Source organism: Nerophis lumbriciformis, linkage group LG22, assembly GCF_033978685.3.
Source record: "Nerophis lumbriciformis linkage group LG22, RoL_Nlum_v2.1, whole genome shotgun sequence".
NCBI classification, from domain to species: Eukaryota; Metazoa; Chordata; class Actinopteri; order Syngnathiformes; family Syngnathidae; genus Nerophis; species Nerophis lumbriciformis.
Window position 1 is genome coordinate 22,166,444 of NC_084569.2, and position 13,515 is coordinate 22,179,958.

The window sequence follows — 13,515 nt, forward strand, 5'->3', positions numbered from 1 at the left end:
TGACTGTGATGAAGTCAGAGCCTCACCAGCCATGAACCTCACCGCACGTCACTGATATATATATATATATATATATATATATATATATATATATATATATATATATATATACGTTGCACGGAAAATTTATCTGCCAGTTTCTGCATCCCACAGGGATTCTTCTTTTGTGTTTCAGCACCTGCGGTTCCCACACAAGGTTGCAACATTGTTTGTCAACACTGTCTGCTCTCATTTTCTCGCACATTTGACCCTCTGATGTTCTGTGTACCTACACTACGTCCTGTCCTCCTCCTGTCTAGACCTGCTGTGTGTGTGTGTGTGTGTGTGTGTGTGTGTGTGTGTGTGTGTGTGTGTGTGTGTGTGTGTGTGTGTGTGTGTGTGCTACACAGAACATCAATTTCCACACTTCTATTAGCCCCGGGTCCAGTGGACCCGGACATCTTGTATGTAATAGAAATGTTAGGGGGGGTGCATTGTGTGTGGTCATTAAATATGTATTCTGATATATGTTCTTCACAGAAAATGAGCCAAAGTCAGTAAGTCTCAGTTTGAAAAATTAATTAATTGTATAATTTTTCTTTTAATAAAAAATTAAAACGGGTCCCACAGACCCGAACAGCACACAAGGGTTATGGAGGTTGTGTTGTATTGTTTTATTCATTTTTTGGGGAGCCCTTTTGTGTATTTTCGGGGATAGGCCAATTTGCGGGAGAATGATGAGATGCGTTCACTGGACTGCTATATTTGATATATTTTAGATCATGAGTGACATTGATCCCGTTTGCTGCTGTATGTGGGTACAGCCTTTTACAGTACGTATTGACTTAGGGACGCAGAGGGCGCTACATAATTGTACAGTAATATTAAAACATACCTGGCGTTTTTTCGTGTCGTCTCATTTTGTATGTCTTTATGAGATTGACATCCTTTTCTTTTACATTTCAGATTGTATAAATTCATACGAAGTAAACTGTCCACAACTTACGAGTTTAAGAAACCAGGAAGTCAGGAGTTTTGGTCGCGTAGGTTATGTCGCAGAATGATTACGTCACAGTCCAAGGTACTGCAAGTACTTTACTAAGCATGATTTGATCTGTTAACAAAAATACACGCGGACATGCTAACTGAACCGCACTTTACTAGCAACTATGTTTTTTTATGTCCAGAGTATCGAACTTCAAATGTTAATGGCGACACACCTTACATGTGGTACATAACGTTAAAGTGCTGTGTATTGCAATGGCCAGTCTTGACCTGAGGATGGCAGTACAGAGCTGAAGAAGACTTTCTTGTCAAAAGTGTTTCCATGGTGATGACTGCTGACACAACGTTCATATTAAAGTTTACAAAATCATGTAATATTGTTTGTACACCAGCGTATTCAGGAAGTTTAGTAATTTTTGCATGTTTAACTAGAGGATAAATCGAAAGCCATCATGTTGCTTTCACAATGTACCTCATCCAAGGTAAACAATAGCCAATCAGTAATATTTAAAAAACACAACATAAAACGCACAGTGATGCCTACATTAAAGTATTTTGGTCACTTAATAGACATTAACTGTTTTGACAACGGACACGTAAACGGGTGCCTGTGTGACGTCACTGGCGTGAGCGACTTACTTTCTGTGACGTCACTGACACGATTTGACAACAATTCCGCAATGTGAAAGAACGGTTTCATAACAAGCACATCCCTTTAAATCTTACTGTATAATTCACAAATTATAATTCACAAATTAACCAAACAGCTCCTCAAGCCAATTAAGGTATGTTGATGAGAGTATTTAAAAATGTGACATATTTAAAGCACTCTACAAACACGAGTAGCTAGCCTGCATAACAGTCGTTAGCATGATAGCATTAGCATTCAAATACAAAAATTAGTTTCCATATAACGCAAAAATATTTTAGTTTTTGATACAAAATATTTACTATTTATATTTTTTTGTATTGGGGAACTTAGACTATAAGGAAACTGGTTAGATGTAATTATTATAAAATAAATGGCAGGAGGGTGATGACATCACCAGATAAGCACATCAAAGGCACAACATCAGAAAGGTGATAAACATGCAGATAGGATATGACTAAATGAGGGAACTTTGCGCATTAAATACACTTACAAACTAAACTAAGCACTAAATTCCCTCATCGGTATGCGCAGAGGGGCATGATTGGAACCAGGAAGTGCACCCCAGCGACGCTACAATATACTCATATAATACAGAAATATATTTATTAAAACATTCTTTGTTGTATATTAGTAGATATGGAGGTGAGCAGCCAGGCAATGAGGATCTTCTACACATCTTTGGGGAAACTTTATACGTCCCGCAGCCAGAAAGGAGGACTGCGCCTGCACCGGGGCCTCATGCTCATCCGCATGATCAAATCCTCAAGTGACATCTACAACTTGGCCACGGCCAGTGTGCTGAGAGCGCAACAGGACGCCGAGAAGCCCGCGGAAATGTGCACGGCGGCAGAGATGGAAGAGGAGGAGGACACGGAGACGATGGAAGAGAGTCTGACTGGCCAGGGATAACTTTTACTTTGATGAAAGTCAACTTTTTATCACTGTTCATAACATCATATTGCATATGCAACAACCTGCATCAGATGCATTCGTATACATACATACTGTATAAATGAGGTGACTGTATGCATTTGCAGAGAACATCCACTGTGGCGTTAAAAGCTACAGTCATATGAACACTTATTTGTTTGAAGTGTTACAGACTAATAAACATGGATACACAGGATGTTTCATTTGTTAATGTGTCAACATGAATAATTGATGCTGCTAACTGACGCTAATAGACATAATTTTCTTATGTATATATACACATATGTGTATATGTGAGTATAATTACATATGTCTATATAAATATTCTGTATATAGTCGAGGTTTCTGTGGTTTATGCGTTATACCGGGGTAGAGCGGAAAATACGTTAGGTCAGGAAAAAACACAGGCTATTTCATCCCTACAAGCCTGTTTTGCAGGTTTCTCTGCCCCTGAAGAGCAGAGAAACCTGCGAAACAGGCTTGTAGGGATGAAATAGCCTCTGTGTTTTTTCCTGACCTAACGTAAATATTCTGTATATATATTAATATATCAGATATACATTATATATACACTGTATAAATATATACATATGTATATATGTATAATATGTGTATGTGAATATGTATATATAGTTTCTATAGTATATGTGTATACTGTGTATACACATATACATATGTATGTTTATGTATATATTAGGGCAGTGGCTGGACCTTGCTTAAAGCGGGTCTAGAATGGAGAAGTAAGGCATCTCCTTCCCTCCACAAGCCTGGGTGTTCACCTTGGGCACGTTTTAGCACAACCTTTAGCCTCCCTTGGCTGGAGATACAGCCCAGCTTGCGGCAGTTCTGGAAACTGGCAGTTCAGGAGCCAACAGGCTTTAGTTCTGGTTCAAAGCCCCCAAGGGCGGAAGAGGCAGTAGATGGGCAGCAACTCTATTGGCTGTGAAGGCGGACTAGGGTTGCCGCAAAATGGTAATCCCCAAAAGTCTTGGCTTTCCTTGCCATTGGATATGAGTCCTATCTTTTTCCAAGCACTGTGTGGTGGCTGTCGTGCAGCAGTCTCCCCATTTTAAAAGATTCACGCAGAGGCTGCATCCTATTATTATTATTAAGTCCTGCAGTGATCAAGAAGTGGCGACGGGAGCAGGAATGTGAAATCTTGTAGCAAATCGGCATGTTGGGCAGTAAATATATGATTTGGTTTAGAGATAGTTGAGCCTTTCGGCAGCTATGTTCACGACTAAGCAGCCCTCTTAAGGAACCACTCAGCTTACCCCACGTAGCTTGTGAAGGGGGTAGAACATGTGTCCCAAACATAGCCCATCTCACAAATTTCTGGTTGGCTTACCACAGTCAGCAGAATCACCTTTCATGCGGTCGAAAACTGAAACGTAAACACTTAATCTTTGGAACTTGGTACATTAGGATAATAAGGACAGTAAAAGATCAGAACGACGTACTGCCATCATTGCACACAAATTGGCACAATACAACATTGACATTGCTGCCCTTGCAGAAACAAGAAGAGCAGATGAGGGTCAACTGAAAGAAGGGGGCAAACACATTTTATTTTGGAAAGGCATGGCCAGCCAGGAGAAAAGATTGTGTAGAGTTGGTTTTGCCATCAGGAAAAACCTTCTGGAAAGTATGTCAGTTTCCTCAGTGGGAGTTAACAAATGTCTCATGTTTGTTCTAGACTATGACCGTCATCAGTGCTTACGCTCCTACACTGGATGCCGAAGATCTTGTGAAAGAAAAGTTATATTCAGATTTAGACTGTCTACTTGCAAGAGTCCCCAAGGAACACAAGTTAGTGTTGCTTGGTGATTTCAATACACGAGTCGGAAGAAATCGTGAAATGTGGACTGGCACCATTGGGAAAGAATGTGTGGGCAACATGAATTCAAATGGCTTGATGCTTCTCACATAGTGCAAAGAGCATGAGATTATTATTACCAACACCCTGTTTCGACAGAAGAAGACATTTAAAACATCTTGGATGCATCGGTATTTGAAACATTGGCATCTGATTGACTACGTGATTGTGACTAGCGTGGATGATTGTTGGTCGGATCACCGTCTAATCTGATCTATAATGAACATAAACATCGCCGGCAGAGTGAAGCTCACGCGCAGGTTTTGTAGGCGCAAATTGAACGTTGTCTGCCTAAAGAATCTTGCTAAACAGTAGACGTGAGATACCATGCTCAAAAGTAAGATCTGCAAAGACCAGTACCCAGATGATAAAGAGGAGCACTGGCTTACTCTCAAAACTGCTATTCTTGAAGCCTGTAGCAATACAATTGGTTTCCAGTAGCGTGTTCACCAGGACTGGTTTGACGAGAACGACACGGTAATATGTAGGATGACAGCGAAAAAGAGGGCAGCCTTTCAGGCTTGGAAAAATGATCCATCTGACATTGTCAAAAACAATAAGTTCTTGAAAATGAAAGCAGAGGTGCACAAAAATGTCAGAAGAATAAAGAACAACTGGTGGCACAAAAATAGCATATGAGCTGCAGCAATTGGCGGACAGCGATGATTTTTGCGCCATCTTTAGCGCAACAAGAGCCATTTACGGACCAATCAGCAAGGGCCTTACATTTTTGAGGTCAAGAGATTCTGAAATCCCGACAGATCGTGCTTCCATCAATCAACGTTGGACAGAGTATTTTCAAAATTTCCCTCAACAGTTGAAGAGTGAGTGTTTGATAAAATTCCACAACGTCCCATCATGCAAGAGTTAGCAGCCACTCTCTCTCTGGCAGAATTACAGAACGCACTTAGTCAGATTAAAAACAACAAAGCCGGTGGACTCGACGACATTTCTTCCGAAATATTTAAGCAAGGAGGTTCATCCCTTACCGACCAGCTGTATCTCCTAATTCCAAAGATCTGGGAAAATTAGGTGATGCTTGCAGACTTTCGAGATGCACTAATTGTCGCCCTGTTCAAGAAAGAGAACAAGACCATCTGTGAAAACTACAGGTAAACTGCAACTGCAGGTAAAATGGGTGCCAGGATTCTTGCCAGCCATCTCCTTCCTGTCTACGGAGCAGCTGCAAGAGGAATGTCGAGAACTAAAATCTCCCTATACACGGCTTTCATAGATCTGTCTAAGGCTTTTGACATGGTAAATCGTGAGGCACTGTGGACCATACTGTCTAAATCATGGGTGTCAAACTCTGGCCCGCAGGCCAAATTTGGCCAAAATTGGTAACACCGCATTCACCGCTAATTCTCATACTTGCCAACCCTCCCGGGAGACTCCCAAATTTCAATGCCCCCCCCCCCCCCCCGACACACACACACACACACACACACACACTCCATGTCAGTAGATATTTCACTAATATATATATATATATATATATATATATATATATATATATACATATAGGGAATGGGAAGAGAAAGCATTATATATTAAGTTGAAAAAAATGCAAAAAGGCTTCATGAGGCACTACAGGTATGTGGCATTGCAAAGAGGAATGCTGGCTATCTAATTAGCACCTGCTAGCTTTTAATACTAATCTATGCCAACTTGCTTGCTAACTTGGGGTTTCTTCCTTTTTCTAAACTCCCCGATGTCAGTCTGTAATTTATCAAGAGAAAAAGGAGGAATGACAAGTCAAAGTGTCTTGACAGGCGAGAAACTATCACCTTTATCCGCCTCTCTCTTTGCACTTCGACAGAACAGTTTGAAGGACGAGCGCAGCTCTGACTTTGTGAAAGTCAGAGAAGGCATAAAGCTTTGTCAACACTTCTTGTGAGCTCTGCTTCTTTTCAACGCCCCCTCACTCAGATACCTGTCTCCTGGGAGCGCGCACACGCACAGAAGTAGCGGAAAAAACAGCACTGAGAGGAAAAGAAATGACACACATACACGCCTCTCATAGCGGAAGCTGCAACGGCGCCTCAGCCAATTGAAGGCCACTGTTCATGTGACGTCAGCCAATCAGAATCCTTCTTGCTGACACACCCACTGGAGGGTGCGTGTGTGCGTGCGTGTGTGTGTGTGTGTGTGAGTGTGTGCGTGTGTGTCAGTATTTAGGAAGGAGAGGTGTGTGGTGTGTGTGTGTGCGCGTGCGTGTGTGTGTGTGTGTGTGTGTGTGTGTGTGTGTGTGTGTGTGTGTGTGTGTCTGTTCTTGTATTTCTACCCTTCTTGAGACATCATCAAGGAAAAGTACCGCGAATAAGTTAGGACCAAAATCATGGTACCAATAAGGAAAACCATTGTATCTAGTAGAGAATGTCTCATTTGCACCCCTGGTGAGAAAATCTATCAAAATTAGGGTAGTCCCAAAAAGGAGGGATTTTTCAAATTGACTGTGTGTCGGTTTTAAAAGTGCTCCCCCTTTGGTCAACATACGTAATAACAAGTGGGTCTAAAAATTAGAAGTGCTCCCCCTCAGGCCAATATATGTAATAAGTGTGTGAAAGAAATTGAAATGCGCCCCCTTTGGCCAAAATTAATAAAATAAAATAAAATAAATGTGTATATAGAGACATACTGTAATAACTTGAAGTAAATATTGAAGATTAAAAACCAATTACAAACAAAAAATTCAAAAAAATTAATTAACTAAAAGCAGTCTTTTTCTCACAATGTGTCGACTTTTTTCTTATTTCTCATACTCTTTCTATTTCTGTAATATTGCAATATTTTTTCTTAAAATTATGACTTTTTTAATGTAAAATTATGACTTTTTTATGTAACATTAATTTTTTTAATGCAAAATGGTGACATTTGTCATATAAAATTCTGAATTTTATCACAATATTGCCAATTTTGTTGTTGTCCTTGTAAAATAGTGACACTTTTTTGAGTAAAATGATGCCATCATTTTGCCAAGTAAAATTCCGATTATTATTATAATATTGCCAAAATGTTAAAGTTTTCTTATAAAATTGTGACTTTTGTCGAGTAAAATTACGACTCTTTTCATAAAATTGCCAAAATGTTAGACTTTTCTTGTAAAATTGGAACTGTTGAGTAAAATCCCAACTTTTGCAACTTTGCACAAATGTTCAGTTTTTCCTTGTAAAATCTTGACTTGCGCCAAGTAAAGTTACGACTTTTATTATAATACTGCCAAAATTCTACGTTTTTCTTGTGAAATTGTGACCTTTTTTCTTGTGAAATTCCAACTCATTTTTCACAACAATATATTTGCATAGTATGTATATAACAGTGGTTCTAAACCTGGGTTCGATTGAACCCTAGGGGTTCGGTGAGTCGGCCTCAGGGGTTCGGCGGAGGTCAAGACACACCCGACTCATCGTGTAAACTTCTCCCTATCGGCGTATTACGGATACGGCAACAGCAGAAGTCACACTGATTTGCAGGTGTGTAATTTGTTGTGAGTTTATGCACTGTGTTGATTTTGTTCTTTGAACAAGGTGATGTTCATGCACGCTTCATTTTGTGCACCAGTAAAAAAACATGGTAACACTTTAGTATGGGGAACATATTCACCATTAATTAATAGCTTATTAACATGCAAATTAGTAACATATTGGCTCTTAACTAGTCATTATTAAGTACTTATTAATGCCTTATTCGGCATGGCCTCATTATAACCCTAACCCTCTAACCCTGGCCCTAACCCTCTAACCTTAACCCCAACCAAATAACTCTAAATTAAGTCTTTGTTACTTAGAATATGTTCCCCTAGTGTCCAAAAAAATCTAAATTATGTCTTTGTTACTTAGAATATGTTCCCCATACTAAAGTGTTACCAAAAACATATAACTTTGTTTTGAGTTTGAAAAAAAACAACATTTTATTTTTCACTAAAGAAGGGTTCGGTGAATGCGCATGTGAAACTGGTGGGGATCGGTACCTCCAACAAGGTTAAGAACCACTGGTATATAATATTATTGTTGTAAATACAAATCTTTATATATCAAGAAAGGGTGGTCTAGAGAGGTCGGCATTTTTCGGAGGTCTCAAGAAGGTAAGAAATACAAGAATGTGCGTGTGTGTGTTAGAAAGAGAGAGAGGATAATTCGAGCAAGTGCTGATGTCATGCTGATGTTGTTCCTTTGGGAGAAACTGAGGAGGCCAAACCCCTGACTGAGGCTCTCTCCACTAAACAGGATCTCTATCAAACCATACACACACACACACACACTCACTCACTGACTGTCAGCAAATACTTCATTACCAACAGACACTGTGGAATCCAAAAAAAGACACACACACACACACACACACACACACACACACACACACACACACACACACACACACACACACACACACACACACACACACACACAGCATGAACGGTCAGCGGTGAAGAAGGTGCCTCCTGCGGTCAACAGTGCCGTTCAGCAGTAGGAAGCTGAACTTCCCTCCATTTTATCACAAGCAGCAGTTTCATTACAAGGCTGCCAAAATGGAGTCCACTGATGATTAAAGGGGCAGTCCGCTCCAAACGGACAAGGGAGAGAAACAAAACGATAACCTAAACGCAGCCCGCTCTATATGGAGTAGAAACATCTTCAGAGGATGTCGGACTTTCTTTGTGGCGTTTTAATATTGCTAAGGTTGGATTTTATAAGTGGCTTGAACACTAAATCCCCCTTCAGTGGTTATGGGCCCAAACAACCCAAATAGTGTTCATGCCAAGGAAAATGTTGAATGTTGTCCTTATTTCGATGTACATTAGGAATGGGTCAAGTGATACGGAGTCATCCATGCATCATGAGACACAAGGGGTGATACTGTGTGTCACTTTAATAAAAACACATGTGACTGATACAGCTGCTGTGTCCTTTCACTGCAAAGCGCCAAACTGCGTTTTAGCAGAAAGCGCTTGTGTTAAATCCCGCAAAGGAAAAATTCAAAAGTCTGGGAATTTTTGGATTCCAGCGCCAAAATGTTGTTGTCCTATTTCCTGTCTGGATCATTGACCAGAACTGCACGTTTAATATTCCTGTTGGTTTAAAGAAAATACAATTATTTTTTTGCCAACGATTGGTTTTATTTGCTGGTCAAATGTAATAACTTTTTGTAACCCGTCAAAATGACACAGTGTCAATACAGCCAGTTAGTGTGCCATACACTCACTGAAAATTGGACATTGTTTTCCGCTGTGGTTGTCATGGGTTTCATAAATACAACTGGTGTGGTTAGTGTTATCTTTAAAAAGGACGAATACGCATAATGAGGGTCAGCAAATGCTTGCTTTTTGCATCTATCTCTCTATTATCCACTGACATCTTTTAAAATACCCCCATAAGTCATAGTCACCCAGATATATATTTGGCCCCTTTGTATCACTTGATATTCTATTTCTGTTAAAACTTACATTTGTCTGTCATTAAGAACACCAACAAAATAATGACAAAGTAGAGTAGTCAGTGTACAACAGTGATATTCAACTAAATTATTCTGGGGGCCACATGTCCAGAAAGCTATGTTCTCTTTGTGGCTTTTTAATATTGCTATATAGCATCACCACCGTATTCTTATATGAACCAGTGTCCTCCACAGTAGACATATGATGTTGGTCTATTTATTTCGTCAGAGTTACAGGTTTTGAAGAATGTGACGTTCGCGAACGAGTCGAGTCTTTTGAAGCGAACGATGAGAACCGAGTCGCAGTTGTAAATTGTTCGTTTGGGAGCCGTTTTTTACGCGAGTTGCCCACGCTACTCTCTCAGAATCAAGCTCAGACTTATTTATTGAAGGAGAAATGACATCACCGACCTTGTCGTCCACAGAAGGCTCAAGTGAAATGCGCACGCACTCACGCCGGCAGTTAACTTAGGGGAGGAGTTTTACTACTGGAACCTTTCAGCCACTGTACTTTGAATTCGAAATACACATTAGCAACTGGAAAAGTAAACAAAATGACCAAAAGTCAATGGTAATTTAGCTTTTGGGTGCACTGCAGCGAGGGTGACGACAATCAAGGAAAAGAGGACTGTCAAAGGTGGAGAAAGGGCGCCATCTTGCGGAATGTTTAGGAAAAGCCAAATACGATTTTGTGTATCATCATTCCAAAATTATTCAGTGTGTACATTTTAAATTGTTGACCAAACGTTTATCTTATTACTGCCATGAGTACATTTCTTTAATGAAAACGAGTTACTTATAAAGAAAATGTAAGAACGAGCTAGTCTTTTGAACGGCTCTTTTTAAAGGAACGGCTCCTCAAGATCTGGCTCCCTTTAAAGAGCCATAAATCCCATCTGTATCAAACTTCTCCCTCCGACAGGCGTTACAAATCACTGCACGTCAAACAACCCGCCACAAGAACAGTTTATTCTCCCAGGCTATCACTCTGGACAGTCAGTGTCAGACCTGTTGCTGTAAAATAACCCTGGAAGTTATCCGTGACTGTAAATGTACTAACTCATGTTCACTTCATCAACAGGTTGCTCTGTTCCCCACTTCTTATTAACCTTGCACATATTAGCTAATTTACGCACTTGTAGATGTTTTACTTTATTTATTGCTTACATTGTACAGTACAGAGTACACCGAGTCAAATTCCTTGTGTGTTGAACATATTTGGCCATTAAAGTTGACTCTGATAAAACTTAAGAAGTTGACTACTGAATTGACTGCATCTGAAGTAAACAAGCTACAGCAACATCTTAGTTATGTAACTTTAAAAAAAGTGTAGCTGTCAAAAAGGAGAGGACTTAAAGGTGAGCCTTGAGGAACGCCTCAAGAGAACAAGGAAATGGGATACAATTGCTATGATATGAAAAGGGGTAGGATTAAATAAGCTCTGCTTCTTCCGACTCCTTTTCGGACATGCTGTATTGAAACAACTGGAAATATGTGATGCATTACATTGTATCGTATGCATGTTTGAAATAAATAAACAAAATGAACACCTCAGTTATTGAAATCACAAGTTTGGACCCGTGTTCTATGTTTGCTTGCAAGGTTAAAATGTCGATGCAAGGATCTGCTTCTGTGTGTTTTTTTAGGAATGTTCTTTAAAAATGTCTACCTAGTTTTGAACGGAATTCGAGGAGAACACTAAATAGCCTTGGTGTACAGCTTGTAGAGTCACTAGCCACTGAAAATGAGTCAATCCATGCATTCAGACCAGGGGTCCCCAAACTTTTTGACTTGGGGGTCGCATTGGGATAAAAAAAATCTGTTCGGGGGCCTGACTGTATGTGTACAGTATATATATATATATATATATATATATACACATATATATATGCATATACATATATATGCATACACATATATATATATATATATACATATATATATATAAATATACATATATACATACACATATATATACATACATATATATATGCATACATATACATATATGCATACATACATACATACATATATATATACATACATACATACATACATATATATATATATATATATATATATATATATATATATATATACATACATACATATATACATATATATATACACATACATATATATATACACATATATACACATACATATATATATACACATATATATATATATATATATATATATATATATATATATATATATATATATATATATATATACACACATATATATACAAACCCCGTTTCCATATGAGTTGGGAAATTGTGTTAGATGTAAATATAAACGGAATACAATGATTTGCAAATCATTTTTAACCCATATTCAGTTGAATATGCTACAAAGACAACATATTTGATGTTCAAACTGATACTTTTTTTTTTTTTTTTCAAATAATCATTAACTTTAGAATTTGATGCCAGCAACACGTTGACAAAGAAGTTGGGAAAGGTGGCAATAAATACTGATAAAGTTGAAGAATGCTCATCAAACACTTATTTGGAACATCCCACAGGTGACCGGCAAATTGGGAACAGTGGGTGCCATGATTGGGTATAAAAGTAGATTCCATGAAATGCTCAGTCATTCACAAACAACGATGGGGCGAGGTTCACCACTTTGTCAACAAATGCGTGAGCAAATTGTTGAACAGTTTAAGAAAAACCTTTCTCAACCAGCTATTGCAGGGAATTTAGGGATTTCACCATCTACGGTCCGTACATACATACATACATACATACATATATATATATATATATATATATATATATATATATTCCGAGCGCGGTTATGTCACGTTGACGATGGGAAAATGCATTTTTAGACAATATAATTTGCCTGAGCGACAAGGAGACACCGAGAGTAACAAGCGGTAGAAAATGGATTAGAATGTACAGATTAAAAAAAATAAATTAAAATACAATTTTAACTTGGGACTTTCCGTGGACCGGATTTTGGACGCTGGCGGGCCGTAGTTTGCGGACCCCTGATTTAGACAATAATTGACTATAGATACTATACTGCTATAAAAGCTGTACACAAGCTACTGTAAAGTGTACCTAACTTTTATTCCTCTATTACTGTGCCTTGAGAAGATGCTGACTTGTCTTTGTTTGGACTTTGGTAAGATAAAAAAAAACACATTGAAACTTAGTACTAGTACAGTTCCATCATTTATTACCTATAAAATACTGAGTTACTAAAACCATTAAAAAGAAACACTGATAACGTGGTTGTTGTCTGTAAAAAACAAAAAAAAAAAACACATACAGTATAGTCTAACAGAATATATCTGGTTTCTGATTTAAAACGTATTCTTTAGCATTATTTGTTTGTTTTTTTACAAGATTAGACATGTGTACAAAGTATATTCTGATAATCTTTACTCTCTCTCCACCAGACAGTGAAGAATCATTTACAAAACTTAGATTATTATTTTTTTCTATCCATTTTCAAAATAATCTTTTGCAACAGGACGATTACGATACTGAAGGAACAGCAGACGAAGAACCAGCCTCCAGTCCACCTCTCTCTCTCTCTCCCATTCTCTCCTATGCTCGCTCGCTCGCTCTTTCTCTCTCTAGCAGCTAGCTCCCAGTGCCTGTCAGCAGGCGTGGACGATTGT

General features: G+C 38.7%; 1 protein-coding gene across 2 annotated transcripts; it reads left to right on the plus strand.

Moving 5' to 3' along the window:
- Positions 1-1,669: 1,669 nt before the first annotated feature.
- LOC133615045 (immediate early response gene 2 protein-like) lies at positions 1,670-2,779 on the plus strand. 2 transcript variants are annotated; one of them, XM_061973380.2, is made up of 2 exons: positions 1,670-1,769; positions 2,271-2,779. In XM_061973380.2, the coding sequence occupies exon 2, from the start codon at positions 2,273-2,275 to the stop codon at positions 2,543-2,545; it is 273 nt and encodes a 90-aa protein (XP_061829364.1). In that variant the 5' UTR covers positions 1,670-1,769; positions 2,271-2,272; the 3' UTR covers positions 2,546-2,779. The 2 variants fall into 2 exon arrangements, with proteins under 2 accessions (XP_061829364.1, XP_061829365.1); XM_061973381.2 differs by having other exon boundaries at positions 1,687-1,769; positions 2,268-2,779.
- Positions 2,780-13,515: the final 10,736 nt, after the last annotated feature.